The sequence below is a fragment of the Natrix helvetica genome (assembly GCF_964273705.1).
Source record: "Natrix helvetica genome assembly, chromosome: 5".
Lineage (NCBI taxonomy): Eukaryota > Metazoa > Chordata > Lepidosauria > Squamata > Natricidae > Natrix > Natrix helvetica.
Genome location: NC_138551.1, coordinates 41,960,022 through 41,978,249, shown reverse-complemented (window position 1 = coordinate 41,978,249; position 18,228 = coordinate 41,960,022). Strand labels below are relative to the sequence as shown.

General features: G+C 40.7%; 1 protein-coding gene across 2 annotated transcripts in view; it reads left to right on the top strand.

Moving 5' to 3' along the window:
• Positions 1 to 18,228, top strand: part of STK25 (serine/threonine kinase 25) — a 35,293-nt gene that overhangs the window by 15,472 nt on the left and 1,593 nt on the right. Inside the window, exons 1-11 of one of the 2 annotated variants that reach the window (XM_081954456.1) lie at positions 230 to 381; positions 1,346 to 1,454; positions 7,419 to 7,649; positions 8,499 to 8,555; positions 10,166 to 10,274; positions 11,155 to 11,312; positions 12,213 to 12,398; positions 12,790 to 12,935; positions 13,369 to 13,483; positions 14,446 to 14,517; positions 17,415 to 17,551. In XM_081954456.1, coding sequence (XP_081810582.1) covers positions 1,425 to 1,454; positions 7,419 to 7,649; positions 8,499 to 8,555; positions 10,166 to 10,274; positions 11,155 to 11,312; positions 12,213 to 12,398; positions 12,790 to 12,935; positions 13,369 to 13,483; positions 14,446 to 14,517; positions 17,415 to 17,551 — 1,241 coding nt within the window. In that variant the 5' untranslated portion in view covers positions 230 to 381; positions 1,346 to 1,424. Of the gene's footprint in view, positions 1 to 229; positions 382 to 1,345; positions 1,455 to 7,418; positions 7,650 to 8,498; positions 8,556 to 10,165; positions 10,275 to 11,154; positions 11,313 to 12,212; positions 12,399 to 12,789; positions 12,936 to 13,368; positions 13,484 to 14,445; positions 14,518 to 17,414; positions 17,552 to 18,228 lie in introns of those variants that run through there. The other variant, XM_081954457.1, reaches the window with a different exon arrangement.

Genomic DNA, 18,228 nt, shown 5'->3' with positions numbered 1-18,228 from the left:
GGAATCAAAGCTTCGCAAACAGTGGGAACTTTTTCTTCCTTCCTTCCTTCCTTCCTTCCTTCCTTCCTTCCTGAGAGCCGAAAACGAAGCCTGGTAAACTACCTTTCCCAGAAATCCTCGCTTTCCGAGTTTCCTGCCCTGCCCCTCCTGAAATGAATCATAGTCATTGCAGTCTCCGTTCCTACCTTTTTCTAGCAAGTCGCTTGGCCCAAAAACTAGCCTTCCCAGTAGACTCCGCGGCGAGTCGGATTCCTGCGCATGTTTGTTTTTCGTTTCGCTCCCTGCCTCCTCTGCAGTTACTATCCCCGAGTCCGCTAGGCTGGATTGGCGCGCGCTAAGCTACAATGGGGCAGCCGGGCTGGAGGGACCCTCGGGATGCAGGTGAGGCGAAGGGGGCTTCGGGCACGCCCGGTGACAGAGACGGAGCAAGTTGCCTGGGAGTAGGGCTGGCCGCTGCAGCCGTTGCCATGGCAAGGTGTATCTACAGCTTTTCTCTCTGGGGGCAGCCGTAGGGCACGGATGATTTTGGCCTTTATCCATCTCGAGGTTGGCTGCACATCTGGAAATACCTGGTGGAAATCACCCACCGGGGGGTCTGCTCCGAATTAATCTCCACCCCGCTGGGCTTTTTTTAAAAAAAAACCACAGGTGGTAGGAAAGGCGTTTGTTTTTAGATGGTTTTTTGGTGTCTCGTTGCAAGGTTCCCCTTTGTGCAGCCCCGTCGTGCTTAATAAATCTGGACGGGGAAATAAGGGGGATCGTTTTGTCCCGCGCTGGAAAAGTGGACTATGTATCTATGTTTGGTTTTCTGTAATTAGCCATCCCCGGATCTGCTTTCTCCTGTATCTCTTGGACTAAAGTTCCCATTATCTAACGTAATTGGTATTTCAACACCCATAAGAGTAGATGGAATCGGAAATAATTCATACTGGGCTTAATCATGAAGTTAAACTTCATACTGTGCTTTGAGATGAAATCCTGATGACAAAAGTTTTCTCCGTTTTCAAAGCCCCGCTGTTAGATCTGTGCTTTATCATACTGTTACTAAGAAAGAGAGCTTCTTTCTTATTTATTAAACAAGCAGGTGTTCACCCCAATTCTTTTCCAAAGAATTCTGGGTAGTATATCTGAACAGATATACTGAACTTTTCCCAACTCCTTGCACACATGTGAAATGATAGACTAAGAGAGAATAACAGGTTCTGAGTTGCCTATTCTGAGATGATTCAGATATTAGAGGTAGCCCTCCGTGTTGAGATTGTTATTGTTCCCGAGTCTTTTAAAATGTGACCATGTCTGTGTTATACCTCATTAATTGGCTGCACTTTTTTCCTTCTGTTTGTAGCTAAATGATCAATAGAAGGTAACATATTTTTTCTTGCTGTGCAAGAACTGGTATATGGGTGTGGTGCCAGTCTTCAGTCATGGCTCATCTGAGGGAATTTGCCAATCAGGTGAGTGAGAACTTGAGGCTATTTCTCAATCGGTTTAGATGAAATTGAAATATCTAAATAAATTTCTGCATGTGACAACTGTACATTACATTCTGACATTCATTGTTGCAAAAGTCCAAGGTGGCATCAGTTTTCATGATCTAGTTTACCATGTTATGTGAACCAAGCCAGTTTGACTGGATACTTTATTCTACCATGTTGCTAAATGGCATTATGCTGTGTATATCTTTATATGTTCCAGTTTTTCACAATTGACCCTAAATTTATGAGGGATTGTCTGACTTTCTATCTTCTTCTCTGCCACCACTCTGCATACATTTTTTAAAATATTTCTTTCCATAAATTCTATTTATATTTCTAATGTGTATTTGCTGATAATTGATAGTTGAATGCAGAAATCAAGTGTGAGGCTTACTTTTTGAGATTATGAATGGATTTTGTGTCATTGTATGAAAAGTTACTTGAATCTTGTCCCCTGTCAAAGAGTTGGAAAGCATTTGTAATCATGTTGTTCTGAACTTGAATGCTTGTACACTTCCTATTATTTTGGTTAGTTCTAGAAAAGGGTCTGCAGCTTTAGTTTAGAGGAGCTGACTTGTCTCTTCCTTGCAGCTTAAATATACAAATTGCATGTGTGTGTGTGTGTGTGTGTGTGTGTGTACAGCCCAGGTTCAAATCCCAGTAAGGGTATGGCTAGCTGATGAGAGTTAAATAGCTTGAAATAGATCTATACTACTCTCCCTTTATTTATTTATCAGCACAAATACAACACAAACATAACAAAGGCAACATTAAAAATAAAAATATGGTTTTCTGCCTGGATGGTCTTCTGTAATGAGCCGAAGGACAGAAAGGGGGAGTAGTGAGCTCCCTCCCATATTTGGGCATACCAGGGGTTGTAACACAAATACATATATATATGTATTTGTATATAATTTATTATTTTTTAATCCTGCCCATCCTATTGATACAATAAATCTGGAGGGCTTACAATGTGATAACAAAGTCCTACAAGTCAATTAAAATTAAAGGAAGTAAATAGAAAAGGTGAAAACCAAGGTAATGGGCAGTCTGGGTGTTCTCTACCTGTTCATCCATGCCCCTGCCAGACACCCAGGCCAAACGGCAGAGCGAAGTTTTCAAACTTTTCTGGAAGGTCAGGACTGTGTGGGTGTACCCTCACTTCCAATGGAAGAATATTCCAGAGGTTGGAGACCACAAAGAAAAGGTTCTATTCCTAAATCCCATGAGCCTAAATTCTTTGACAGACTGGATCTAAATTAGGACCTTCCCACTAGACAAGAGGAGCAGGCTAGTCCCTTCAGGCTGAAATGATTCCTTAGATATCCTGGCACCATACCATAAGGGGCTTTATAGGTAATCACCAACACCTTAAATTGGACCCAGATACAAACTGGCAACTAGTGCAGCGCGCGTAACAGCAAGCTGCAAGGTCAAAGAATTTGAAAGAACACAATAAATTTTGTAAATAAAAATGGTGACAGTCACAAAGATTACTAAGTGCAAATAGAAATATGCATTATTTCCATAGCAAGGAAGATAAAGCAGGAATGGTTAAATTGATTATTTTATTTAAAGAGGAAAATATGTTCTTTTTTGGAATTTGTTCTTGTGAAGGAAAAAAAATGAAATGTGACCTTGGTTTTGTTGATTAGAAAGATGTGATTTTACAGGATCGGCTAGTTATATATTAATGTGTAAAAGCAAAAAGTTGAGATTGGACCGTGTTTATCTTGTACTGTGCTAAGAAGAGTTGGAAGTCAATGCCCATTTTTCTTTCTTTTTCTCTTTCCCCTTGTATCTCACACCCCCTTTTTCCCACTCCCTTTCCTTCCCTTAATGTCATATTTTTCTTCTCTTCTTTGTATTGTATATAATAAAATGAAAAAAAAGTAACAGCAGTGTCACAAGTGCCAGCTGAGGGCCCTCCAGAACTGTCAGTGCCACATCTGTACCAGTTGTAACTTCTGAATACTCTTCAAGGATTGTTCCATATAGAGTGCATTGCAATAAACCAACCAGTAGATGACCAGGATATGAATGATTGTGTGCAGGGCCTCACAATCCAGGGAAAGACGCAACTTGTACACAACTTGAAATTGCATAAAGGCTCTCCTAGCCATGATTGTCACCTGCTCTTTGAGCAGGAATCAGGAGTTTAGGAGAACCCTCAGATTGTGCACCAAATCTGTCTGGGTAGTCAACTACATCCAGAACTAAAGATGATAAACACCCTGAGATGTTTACATCTCCATAGCCGCACTCGGTCTTTCCAGGGGTCAGCTGGAGCCAGTTCTCCTCCATCCAAACCCCCACAGCCTCCACGCACTGTGAGACAGCATCAGTATATATGAAATTTGCTGGTTTAATCTTCAAACTTGCATTAATATATAATAATTATGGATAGCTATGGATTATTATTACTATTTTAATAATGTAGTCTATTGACAATTCTCAGGAAAATAATTGATACTCATCCATCCATATTTCATATTAGTGTGCTTTCTACTGCTTATATGGAACAGCCATTTCTGGAATGAGGTTCTCTCACAAAATAGACACAGAATGTACCTATTCTTTTGATGTTGGTCAGCCTGCAAGAAATGTACATGGGCTGTTAAATATCTTATTTTTTATGATGTTCTCACTGTTACTGTTATACTTACAGGAACTGCAGAAGATCAGATGAAAATAGCTCTGGACATCTTGTTAAAACATGAAAGTTAAAATTGAATTCTGCAGCATTTAAAATTATTTTCACAAACAACTCCATTAATTACTTCACTTCAATAAATATTTCAACTCATAAGAATGTTTTTCCCCCAGAATTTTATTTTTTGTTCTTTTACATAGCATTTTAAGTATGCATACACATAATTGTTATTCTTCTTTACATTTATCATTCTTATACATTTACTATTTCATTTAATAGGTTATAATATATAGTTTGGGTTGCTTTAGTTACCATGCCTTCCTCCTGTTGTAATACCACCTTATTTTCCCTTTCTTTTCTCCCTCCCTCCCTTCTTCCTCCTCTCCTTCCCCTTCCTTCTTCCCTTCCCTTTCTCCTACTCCTACTCTTCCTCTTTCCCTTCCTACCCTCTCTCCTTCTCTTCCTCTCCTTTCCATCCTTCTCTCCTCAGCTCTTTTTTCTTTCCCCCATCTTCCTTTCATTCTCTCCCCCTCTCTCTCTTTCCTTTCTATTATTGTAGGTGTCCCTTTCAGATCTCAGTTTATGTTTCCTTGGGATGGTATTTCCGCAAACCCAAATATAATTTGATATCATTTCTTATTCCCTTACCTTCGCTAATCTTTCCTAACTTTCCTAACAAAAGGGTTTTTTTTTTCAAATGGAATGGAAAGAAGGAATGATCTTGTTCTTTGCCTCAACCAATGAAAAATGCCTAGCCTTGAACCATTTACTCTATTTAAATAATGTAGTAGTAGCACATCACTGACTGAATTAAATTTGCACTTGACATAGTTGGTTCAACAAGTGCTGCTGAATAATGGACATTCCTCTTCTATTATAACCAAAAAAAAATATTGATATTTCTGAACCAGAAAAAAGAGTGTTTGAACAATAGGATAGAAAAAAAATCAAGATGGCAGCTGCAATGTGGCATTGAAAGCTTTGCTTGTGTTTTTTGTTGTTATTGTGGATGGGTGCATTGGTAAAGCTGCAGTCACCAGAGGTGCTATTCAGCCAGTTCTCTTTGGTTCAAGCGAACCAGTAGCGGTGGCTGCGGGAGGCTCTGCCCATCTGCCCTGACATAATGCGCGAACACTGCGCATGAGCAGCGTGTGTGAGCGAAGCATGTGTGCACGCTCACATTTGTGAACTGATATGGAAGGTAAGTGAATCCCACCGATGAATCCCACCATTGTGATTTTGATGTTGATGTTGATGATGATGTTATCCAAGCAGTTGAGTCCAACTCTTGGCAATTCTATAGGCCAAGACTCTCCACGTCTCCTTGTCTAGTTCCCTTTGTGATCTCTATCTTTCCTGTCATCTCACCATTTACCGTTACCTTTGCCGATTGGTTATTGAATATCGTTTTGATCATATTTATGAATCCCTCACCATATTCCATCATTTGCAATTGCATTATCATAAATTGCCAGTTCACATTATCAAAGGCCTTTTGTGCATCCAGAAATAACAATGCCATTTGCTTCTCTGAGTGGGCTTCATAGTACTCTAGCGTATTCAATGCAGTTCGCATATTGTCTCTGATCTGTCTCTTAGGGAGAAATCCATTTTGGTCTATATGTATAAGTTCATTTAAGAGTTTCTTCATTACTCATAATAATGTTTTCAGTTGAAATTCTTTTACATTTTGCACATTTTGTTTTTGGATAACATCTAAAATTGACCTTCTTTCAAAATCACTCAGAATAGAAATGAACAGTTTCACATGTTCTTCCGTACTTCAAGCCTTTATAATTAATTTTCAAGGTGGAGGAAACTTTGATAAAAGGTTACAGCTAATTTGATGATACATAAGAACAATTAATCTCCAATATAGAAGAGACGTTTATCCAAGACTGCATCACAAAAAAACTGATGTATTAACAAATGCCCCTTGGGTCTAGTGGTTAAGGAACCAGAATATAAACCAGGAAACTGAGATCTAATCCCATTTTAGGCATGCCAAGTCGATAACTTTGGGCCAGTCACTCTCTCTCAGCTTAATTTAACCTCACAGAATTGTTGTGGTGGGAAAATAGGAGGAGGAAGGAGTATTAGGTATATTTGCTGCCTTGAGTTGTTTATAAAAATAATAAAGGCAGAATATATATCCTTTTACCTGTATTAATTTTCATATTATATATAATGATTATATAGTTTGCTATTCACAGTGGTGTTCCATGGATTTACAAAGGAAACCATGAAAGGTTCTCTCTAGGATGTTAATATAATCACTTATCTAAATAGCTCCAATACGAATAGAACCCTGACATTCTAAGGAGATGTTACAAGTTGAACAATATTCAGATATTTATAGCCAGATACTCTTCTTACATATGTCGTTGAAGATTCTCAGTCATCCAGGTAGAGTTGAGCTCAGACTGAAGAAACTATTGAATAAGCGATGAAATGTTTCAAAAAGAAAAGTCCAATTGCCATGACTCAATTTGCAGATGGTTTTCTTACATAGTATTTCCCCCCCTTTAGGAACATTACATAGTAAAAAGGTAAATCCATGCTGAACAAGTTAACCTTAGAAAAATATAGTGAGTTGCTGTTGAGAGATTTGTATCGATACAACCTTTATTTGCAAACCTAACACTGATTTTACCAGTTCAGTTTCTAAATCCATACTTAATCTTTTACCTAAATCTTACATTTGGTTGGTCCGCTTACTGCTGTCTTTTTAAATGCATGTATTAGATAGTCTTACCTGATTCATTGCCATTCTGCTAAGCCAGTCTTCTGAATTAATCACATTACTGGTTCACACATCACACTAAGTAACCTGGCTTGCTTGGTTTGGACTAGTTCATTGCAATTCCAAATTCATGCTTTACCACTATGTATGAATTGGCTCACTGCCTTATTTTGAAAAAAAAAAGAGTAAAGATTCTGAGTTGAAGTGATGACTTCATAGTCCCATTATGCTTGCCTTTTATTCAAGATAGTTTTCAACTTCCCAGTCTAGTTTATACTTTGGAATTCCATGTATTCAAATTAGTTTTTGGTATTCATAGATGTTCACATATATTCTTTTCCTGTTCTAATAGGGAGCCACTATTGTCACTGTACTATAGTGAGCTCTCCTATGGATGGTCTACTTAGAATTGTTATACTAGTTAATAATAATAACTACCCTTTTTATTTCTCTGTTTTAGAGTTCTGAATAGTTTGTCTTAATGTGTTGTCTTTCCCCTCACTTCTTATCTTTTGCATTTCCCCAATGTTTTTTTTATCCAATTTAGCACTCTCGGGTTGATCCAGAGGAACTGTTCACTAAGCTGGAGAGGATTGGTAAAGGATCATTTGGGGAAGTGTACAAAGGAATTGACAACCGTACCAAGGAGGTCGTAGCTATCAAAATAATTGACTTGGAAGAGGCAGAGGATGAAATTGAAGACATACAGCAGGAGATAACAGTTCTCAGTCAGTGTGATAGTCCCTATATCACCCGATACTATGGCTCCTACTTGAAGGTAACTGAAACTAGAAAAGTAATCTGGATTGCAATGCTTTTGTTGCAAGCTGAAAATTTTGAATTTATCTATAAAACTGAAGGCAAAGGAAACAAAAACCAACCACTATACAAACCTTTCTGCCTTCGAGCACACAAAAATGGCTTCTTTTTTTAGACAAGCCCTCTGTTTTTCCCAAGAATTTCAAATCGCAGCACAAAATCTTGTGGTAAAGACACTGGTACAAGTGGATAAATGTCAGCAAACAGGGGAAGACTTTCCTTCAAAATCCTTTCTCTGTTATTATGGAAATAAAAATACTCATGATCAATATTTAATCTTCCAGAGAGCTTATAATTTGAATGAAATCCAGTCTAAGCAGTCAATGGAGTGAATAAGTAATACATACCGTGGTCCCTCCCTAAATGTACTGATTCTAAATTAGACTTTCTTAATATTTTTTACTGAGTTTGTAAAAAATGTTATCATTTGTAAATTAAGAGTGCTTGATTATGGTGGGTGAACTTTGCTTCTGAAATGCTAATCTTTTTCCTGAAGGACTGCTATGATAATTTCAGCTTTTGTGCAGCAAAGATAAAAATGTCCTTGCTTTTTCTTATGCTAACATTCTTGTATGAAACAGGTTATCATGGTACTGTTTATATAATTTCGTAAACTATAAAAAAAATATCACCATATATGTGTTACAAAAGTCAGTGAGGCAGCTAGATCTTATTTTGGTATTAAGAAACTATATAAGAGATGAAGGACAGCCTGTTTTGAGTGGTAATATTTCTAATAAAAAAGTAGATGGCTTTAACGAAACATTGTGATAATCCTATTGTCACATCTACTTGGGTTAATCCACAGGGCACCAAATTGTGGATAATCATGGAGTATTTGGGAGGTGGTTCAGCTCTGGATCTAGTAAGTATCTTTGTTTTTTTTTAATTACCTTACCAGAATTTACTACCCTAGGAGCAGCTCAAGATTTCATATAATCAATTATAACCATCTAGCTAACCCAAGTGGCATTTGGCTCCACTCAATCAACAGATTTGATATTCTGGCCTTGGATGAAGTGGATTATGTGCATCCTTTTCAGTCTGGGTTTAGGCCAAGGTAGCATTGAGGCGCATTGATCCCACTTGTGAGTGACCTCTGGGGGTTTGGGATGGAAATGGTATAACTGTCCTGACCAGTCCGGATCACCTGGAAGCTTTCAATATCAACCATGGTATCCTTCTGGACTGGCTTCAAGGATTGGGAATTGGAGATACTATTTTGTAGTCCTGACCAGTCCGGATCACCTGGAAGCTTTCAATATCAACCATGGTATCCTTCTGGACTGGCTTCAAGGATTGGGAATTGGAGATACTATTTTGTAGTCCTGACCAGTCCGGATCACCTGGAAGCTTTCAATATCAACCATGGTATCCTTCTGGACTGGCTTCAAGGATTGGGAATTGGAGATACTATTTTGTAGTACTTCTCATCTTCCTCTCATAGCCATTTCCAGTTTTGGGGGAAGGGGTCCAACCTAGATTCCTACAATAAGTGATTTCTCAGGGTTAAGATTTTTTGTCCCTCCTCTTTAATATCTACATTAAATTGCTGCACAAGATCACTTGTGCTCATAGCGTGTGGTATCATCAGTGTTGTGACCCAGCAGGATCCTTTGCAGCTGCTGAGCGACTCAGATAGCAACGAACCCTATGAGTCGGCTATGGAGGAGGTGGAGGACCCTGGGCAGGGTTCAGACACAGAGCAGGGACCAGAGAGGCTGGTTGGCCACCAGGAGGCGCCTGAGGCATGGAGCAGTGGGGAAGATCGGAGGGAGTTTGTCCCTGATGCAAGATTGAGGAGGGCGAAGAAACGAAGGCAACAGCTGCTCCGGAAACAAGCTCATAAAAGATAATGAAGCTCAGGTGGTTGGGGCGTGGCCCCTCCCAAGAGTGTATATAAGATGGGACTTTGGGAGGAAGGTTTTGCAGGACTCAACCACTTTTAACAGTATTGAGGAACTTGTCTGGTCTGGTCTGTTTGATTTGGATTGCTGCCAACTATTCTTGTATGTGATTCTTGCCTGGGTTTGCAGCCAACAGAGTTGTAATCTTTGTGATTAAAAAGTGGCAAACAGCCAAGCCTGTGTTGGCGTACATTGCCAGACAGAGGGGGGTCATAACACATCAGTATACTGATAATACTTATATATGTCCAACCTAGCTGGTCAGGTGAGGCTGTTGAGATGCTGATCCAGTGCTTGGAGGTTCTGAGGGTCTGGATGCGTAAGAACAAGCTCCAACTCAATCCTAACAAGGAGTGGCTTTGGGTTTTTGGCTACCTAGGATCTGGCGATATTCATCTTTGATACTTGATGCGGATACACTTTCCTTGACAAAGTTAGTGTGCAATTTGGGGCTTCTCCTGCTGGTGGCTAGAGGGACATTGCACAGATACATGTTTTGAAAAATCTTTGTAGCCAAAGTCATTTTAGATACGTATTTCATGGACATATATCTGCCCTTATCTTTCAGCTCAAGCCTGGTCCCTTGGAAGAGACCTACATTGCCACAATTCTGCGAGAAATTCTGAAAGGTCTGGACTACCTTCACTCTGAGAGGAAAATCCACAGAGACATCAAAGGTAAGGCACACACACTACACATTGTGTTCATTCCTGCCAGTTCTTTACTGAGATCAATGAATCAATATTTGTTGCTTGTTTGCACTAATATCCTCGGAAGAAAAATCTAGCTATGTATATATTTTTCTGTGTTCATGCAACATCAACGTTATTACAATTTTGAATTCATTTGCTGTAGTTAAGAATACTATAGAAAGAATTGACTCCCTTTCATAAAAGGACAGTTTTTGAAGACATTTATGCTGTGTCTATAAACTGCAGTTACTTTCAAATTAAGTTCAGTACAGAGGTGGTATTTTGCCGGTTCAGATCGGTTTGCCCGAACTGGTAGCGGAAAGTGCAGCTGGCCCCGCCCACCTGCCCAGGTTCTATGGCATCCCGTTTAGGCACCTTTTTTAGCCGAAACACATGCGTGGAAGGCTGTGCGCATGTGTGCCCGCTCACATTTGCGATCTGGTAGGGAAGGTAAATGAACCCCACCCCTGGTTCAGTATAATATTTCTCAATAGCGATTTTTAAAAACCAGAATATAGGGTACATTTAGGATAATTACGATAGCTTTTCCAATAGAATATGAAAAGGAAAGAAATAAAACATAGATAGAACAAAGAATGAAAAACAGAATTAAATGTTTCAGATAGGACAATTATAATATCCAATGGTTCTATTTCTGAACATCTAAGGAAGCGGACTGAGAAATAGACTTAAGGACCGAACCAAATTTCTGTTTTCTTGCTACGGTTCTTTAAATAACCATTTGTCTTCTTCTCTATCTTGAAAATTAACTGAAAACTGTATACCAAACCTTCAAAAGTTACTATCTTTCCACAAGAGAGATACCTCCCCTTTAAGTTATTTGTATAACTTTTTGTATAAACAGCTGCCAATGTGTTACTTTCGGAGCAAGGGGATGTGAAACTAGCTGACTTTGGTGTGGCTGGCCAACTGACAGACACTCAAATCAAGAGAAACACCTTTGTTGGGACTCCTTTTTGGATGGCACCCGAAGTCATCAAGCAGTCAGCCTATGACTTCAAGGTGAGCTGAGAGGAGCAACTAGAATAAAAAGACCATCAATGAATTACCTCATCAGGGAATTTGCCCTGTAAAAGAAATAAAAGGTTTACAGTATGTTATATCCACATCCTTTGCCCACAGTATTGTTTCAGCATATTAACAGAGCTTTGTGTTCTGACTTAGGCTTCCCAAGAGCATGAGACAAACTCCTGGTCTTGATTAAAAAAACCCTTTTATTGATTTACTGTGTATTCTGCTCATTCACATACAGCGAAGTCTTGCAAGGGAGGATTTACAGTCACAGACCTTATCTGGCTTTGATAGCTGCCAGGCCGATATCTGCAAAACTTGGCAAGGAGTCTTGGAGAGTCACAAACCAATTAAGCAAACTAATTGTCTCCTGCAAACTCCACTCTCCTTTCACTCTTCTTTTATGTCCTCTGGAAGGGGCCATCCATCATCCACCTGTGGCCTTACTCCCAATTCGCCCCGTTCTTTAGCTGTTCCCTTCGTCTGGCAACTCTGCGCATGTGCACATTGGGAACAGACTCAGCTGTTCATCTGCCTCACTGATGTCTGACTCTCAAGGCAGCTGATAACTGGCTTACGACTCTGCCCCCCTCTCTGCCTCCAACACAGAGCCCTCATCAGAGTCTTCCCCAGATTCCAGGACTGGCCCACGTTCCTCCCCAACCTCCTCACTGTCCAAATCTGCTGCCAGCTCTGCTGGCCGCTGGCGGGCCACAACACATTGCTTCTACTCACATATACAAACACACACACACAGAGGATCCTTATGGAAGGTGAATTGAACTATTATATTCTGGAAATGGGAATGAAAGCCTATGACCACACAATGTTGGCTTCCATAGGCAAATTAAGGTGGTATATTCTGAGTTTGTACTCTTGTTCTTTTCCCAGGCAGATATTTGGTCCCTTGGCATCACTGCTATTGAACTGGCAAAAGGAGAGCCTCCAAATTCTGACCTGCATCCAATGAGGGTTCTCTTCCTGATTCCCAAGAACAACCCCCCAACATTAGAAGGGCACCACAGTAAGCCCTTTAAGGAATTTGTGGAAGCCTGCCTTAACAAGGACCCGAGATTTGTAAGTGGCTTTTTTTTTTTTGCTTGTCTTCATAAGCAGAACCTACAGAGTACTGCATCAGAATATCTGGCAAAAGCTATTAAAAGAATGTGATTCTTTGACCTTTGGAGCTAAGGAACTAGAGGAGACTCGAGTTCTGGTTTATCCTCCACAGAAAATTGTGATAACTTTGTGCCAGTCATGCTATCAGCTTTTCAGCCCAATCTACTTTACAACATTGTTGATGGAAAAATGTTATGTACATTGTTCTGACCTTCTGGAGGAAGTGTGGATGTAAAATTTATTAAAAGTAAGTCTGCCCGAGTTGTTTCCTAAACCAAAATGCTCTTCAGAAATCCTTCTGCTAGCTGAAACTCCTTGGGTTTTTTTTTCTTTTCTTTTTTTGGCACAGAGGCCCACTGCAAAGGAATTGCTAAAGCACAAATTTATTACACGTTACACAAAGAAAACATCGTTTCTCATGGAACTCATTGACCGGTACAAACGGTGGAAATCAGAGGGGCATGGTGAGGACTCCAGCTCAGATGACTCTGACATGTATGTATATTCCCTGTCCCCTGCTCCATTCCCAGATAAGAATAACTCACAGTTAGATGTTAACGAGAGGAATCTGAACAGTATAAAATTTGCTTCATGGAAAACAATATTTTGTAGATCTTAATATGAATATAATCGATGTGGCTTTTTGGGTGTGGGTGAGTAAGGGACAACATATGTTATTTTAATAAGCTAGATGCTTCTGTTTTAAAAAATGAAGGCAAATGGAATACATGAATACTTTGGTTCCATGCTGGGAACCTATCATAAAGATTAGTGCATGTGGTATCAAATATTAACCCCCCGATACACTACATCAATTGTGAGGGCATAGGAGCAGTTGAGGAAACCCTTTTCTAATTTTTGAACTGAAATGAAATTTCTCCAGTTCGACATAGTTTTTGAATGGAAATGATTTCATTTTGTTTCCTAGAGATGGAGATGGAGATGAGAGGGATCAAGGGCCCATCTGGACCTTTCCTCCAACTATTCGACCCAGTTCCCTGAACAAATTGCATAAAGGAATATCTCATCCTGGGTCCCAAAAGGTCAGTTTGGTATTGATTGCAGCCAAGAAGAACCAAACCTTTCATAGTAGGTCTGGGGGAACTTTAACGTTTCTCTCTACTGAGACAACACTATTAGAACATTTTCTTTGGCTGCTTATTTTATTTTTAGCATTAGTACCAGATACAAATGGCAGATAGGAAGTCATTCCAGCCTTAGGCTCTTTCTGGAATCAGAGTGGGACTGCTGAGAATCTGTAGGGAAAAATAGAAAGTGGTTAATGATATTTATTTGTTTCTTTCAAAACAATATAGGTTCATGATGCTTTGCAATATGGTGCATTTTTGTGGACAGAGCAAACATAGATAGTGGTAGGCAACCTAGGGACACAGTGGCTCAGTAGCTAAGATGCTGAGCTTGTTGATCAGAAAGTTCGGCAGTTTGGCGGTTCAAATCCCTAGCGCCGCATAATGGAGTGAGCTCCATTACTTGTCCCAGCTTCTGCCAACCTAGCAGTTCGAAATCATGTAAAAATGCAAGTAGAAAAATAGGGACTACCTTTGGTGGGAAGGTAACAGCGCTCCATGCACCTTCGATGTTTAGTCATGCTGGCCACATCACCACTGAGATGTCTTCGGACAGCGCTGGCTCTTCAGCTTTGAAACGGAGATGAGCACCATCTCCTAGAGTCGGGAACGACCAGCATATATGTGCGAGGGGAACCTTTACCTTAGGCAACCTAATGCACTCCAGATTTCAACCCCCACCAGTCCAAGTGGCTAGGGATTATGGAACATTTAATCCAAAAACATTCAGACTAGGTTTGTACATTACATTAGCCATAAAAGTTTTGATTTTGATGTAACAGGATGTAGCCACAACGATTAAAGCAAACCCTGGCTTAGCATAATGTATGAACCAGTTCTCGAATATTCTTGTTTTGATAACTGGAGGTCTCGCTTAGGGAAACACGAGCTGGCAACTTTGGTTTTTCTCTTTCCAGGCTTGTGAACCCATCAAGAGGCAGCCCCGGTCCCAGTGTCTCTCTACTCTCGTCCGTCCTGTCTTTAGAGAGGTGAGTTTCTGGCACATTCTGAGCAATTTCTGTAAGCTTCTTTGCAACATGTAAAGGGGCTTAGATAACTAGGTGAGGATCTCTGAAACAGATAAGAAATCTGAAAAGCAAGTGCATAGCAAGAGATGACTTTTGAAAGGAAAAATGAGGTACAGGTTCTACACAGGTGTCTAAATCCAATATTCACAAAGGCTTCTAAGTAGTTTTTACCTGTATTATTGGGTCATGCATAGGTTTTTTTGGGGGGGGGTGGAGGGTCATTTTTATATTCAAATAGCAAGTATTTATGGCGATTCACAATGCCAAAAAAGTTAACAGATGTCAGGTATAGCATGCAAATGAACAGCAGGGTCCTTCTGGTTATGACGTACTCAATTCGGTGCAGAGTACTTCTTGCAAGCCAAAAATACTCAAAACCAAAATAAGCAGTTAGTAACAATGCGCTAGCCTCACAGTATCTGTTTGACATCAGTTCACTGCTCCTTGGGTGCCAGTCTGGTGTCTTTTCAGTGTGTTGCTAGCAAAAGGCATTTTCTTCCACCAGAGGGAGTAATACGCATTGCTGCTTTTCTCCCACAATCGGCTCAGCTTTGCCTTGTTTTGCCTCCTGATTACGTGGGAGGCACAAAGCAAAGGGTAACTGGCTTAGGTCAGGATATCTTCAGGACAGGTACATAAGCCCTACTGATAATTGAAGAGGAAAGATGTTCAGCCAAACAAGTTTTTGCTTAGAGACCCAAATTGCTCTTGTACTGACATATTTGCTTTTGCTGAATTCCTAGTAATCTATTCCATTTCTTAAGGAGAAAATTCTTATGCTGCAGTCTGTCCAGAGCAAACATTTTTCTGAAATGTAAATGCCAAGGCTGCTGAAACTTAAGTGGGAGGTTCCAGAGATTGTGCTGTTTGGAGAAATGAAAAGCCACCCTAGAAACGTCTTTATGGGTGGGGGATGTGCAGGCTATTTTTAATGAAACAAGAATGTTCCATATTATATTGCCTAACCTGTAGGGCAGGGGTGTCCAAACTTGGGAACTTTAAGACTTGTAAACTTCAACTCCCAGAATTCCCCAGCCAGCCATACTGGCTGGGGAATTCTGGGAGTTGAAGTCCACAAGTCTTATAAGTTCCCAAGTTTGGACACCCCTGCTGTAGGGTGTTCACAGTTTCATATATGAGCTGGTGTCAAGCTCTCACCTATGATATTTTTCATGCTGGAATCAAGGGTTGCCTGAACATTTGGATTTGGATGAAACATACCTGACAAAAATTAGTAAAGAAATATACTACAGGTAGTCCTCAACTTATGACCACAACTGAGCCCAAAATTTATGTTGCTAAGTGAGAAATTGGTTAAGTGGGTTTTGTTCCATTTTACGACTTTTCTCACCACAGTTATTAAGTGAATCACTAAAGTGCTTAACTTAGTAACACAGTTGTTAAGTGAATCTGGCTTCCCATCAACTTTGCTTGTCGCTAAAGGTCAATCACATGATTCTGGGGCATGGCAACTGTCATAAATGTGAGTCAGTTGTCAAGCTTCAGGACGTAAACGATGTGACTGTGGGGATATGGTCATAAGAATGGAAAATGCATCATAAGTCACTTTTTCCAGTGCTGCTGTAACTTTGAGCAGTCACTAAGTGAACTGTGGTAAGTCAAGGACTACCTGTACAGGTAGTCCTCAAATACGGCCACAATTGAGCCCAAAATTTCTGTTACTGATCAAGACAGTTGTTAAGTGAGTTTTGCCCTGTTTTATGACATTTCTTGCCACAGTTGCTAGGTGAAACACTGCAGTTAAGTTAGTAACGTAGTTGTTAAATGAATGGCTTCCCCATTGACTCAGAAGGCCTCAAAAGGTGGTCACAGACCCTGGGACACTGCAGTCATCATAAATACATCCCAGTTGCCAAGAATCTGGATTTGGATCATGTGACCATGGGGATGCTACAGTGGTCCTAAGTATGGAAAAGCACTTTTCAGTGCCTGTCACTAAACACTAAACGAATGAACGGTCACTAAACAAATGGCTGAGTGTTGAAGACTGTATATGACAGTGATGGTGAACCTATGGCACGCGTGCCACAGGTGGCACGTGGAGCCATTTGTCAGGGCACGCGGCGCTGAGTTCACCCTTTTTTAAAGCCATTTTTCGCCCTCCCCAGGCTCCAGAGGCTTTATAGGAGCCTGGGGAGGGTGAAAAGAGCATCTCCCGCAGGCCCTCTGGAGGTTTCATGAGCTTCCCTGAAGTGTCCGGAGCGCAAAAAAACGGCCCTATGGGCAAACCGGAAATTCGGGAACGGACTTCCTGTTTGCTTGGAGGGTCGTTTTGACTGCTCCGGAGGCTTCAGGGAAGCCTCTTGAAGGTCCCTGAAACCTTCGGAGCGCTTACAACGATCCTCCGAGCAAACCGGAAGTGACTTCCGGTTTGCTCGGAGGGTCATTTTGAGTGCTCCGAAGGCTTCAGGGAAGCCTCTTGAAGGTCCCTGAAGCCTCCGGAGGGCTTCCGGGGAGGCAGGGGAAGCTGTTTTCGCCCTCCCCATGCTCCTATAAAGCCTCTGGAGCCTGGGGAGGGTGAAAAAAACATGCAAAAATGGGGGGTCGCGCCTGTAGTGCGTGCATGCACACTCGGGGGTTGCACATTGCATTATGGGTTCGGCACACCTGCTCACGACCCCCCTACGCTCCCCCCACTTATGGCACGCGAACCAAAAAAGGTTCACCATCGCTGGTATATGACATCCTTTTACATATGGGTGGAGAGTAATAAACTTACATATTAAAATTGTGACTCTTATTATGGAGTATATACTATCATCTCTGACATAAAATGAAAATTTAAAACAAATGCTGTGACTGTTCCAAACAAAGTGTTAATTTTATTTTATTGGCAGCTCAAAGACAAGCACAAGCAGACTGGAGGGAATGTAGGCGCCATGGAAGAACTTGAAAATGCTTTTAGCTTAGCTGAAGAGTCTTGCCCTGGAATCTCAGATAAACTAATTGCCTATATGGTAGAACGAGTGCAAAGGTAAAATCAGCAAGAGCCGTTAGCCTGATCAAACATAATAATGTAAGAAGAGCAACGACTACCTATATTCCTAATTTATGCTGCTTTTTGTTTGTGCCCACAGTATTTAGGTAAGTGCTTTAGATTGTGGATCCCTTCCTGTATAAGTCAGCTTCTACAACTTAGTCCTTTGAACAGTCTCTGGGCAGGATACTTAAAATCCATTCTGGTTACTAATCCACACCAATTTTGGCTAAGCATCACTTTGAATATTTAGCCCAAAGCAATATTCCACCTGTTTGTTATTGAATTTGAAGAAAGATTATGGTATACATCAGGGGTCCCCAACTCTCGGTCTGCAGCCTGTTGGGAATCGAGCTGCACAAGTGGCAGGCAAGTGCACGAAGCTTCATTTGTGCATGTGTGGTATTAAGGTTGTGCACGTGAAACCACCCCCTTCACACACACACCCAGCCAGAAAGGTTGGGGACCGCTAGTATACATAATACACTAGTTCTATATATAATATCTGTAAAGTGAAGGTGCGCCCTCTCAAAGGGTCACAGGTGACATGCAAAGCTCTCCCATCTTTGTTGTTGAATTTCAGCTTTCCAGTATTTTGAGGCACAGAGCATATGAAAAAGTACAACGTACAAAGACTACTCACCTAAATAATGGAATCCCCATTGTGCAATGTA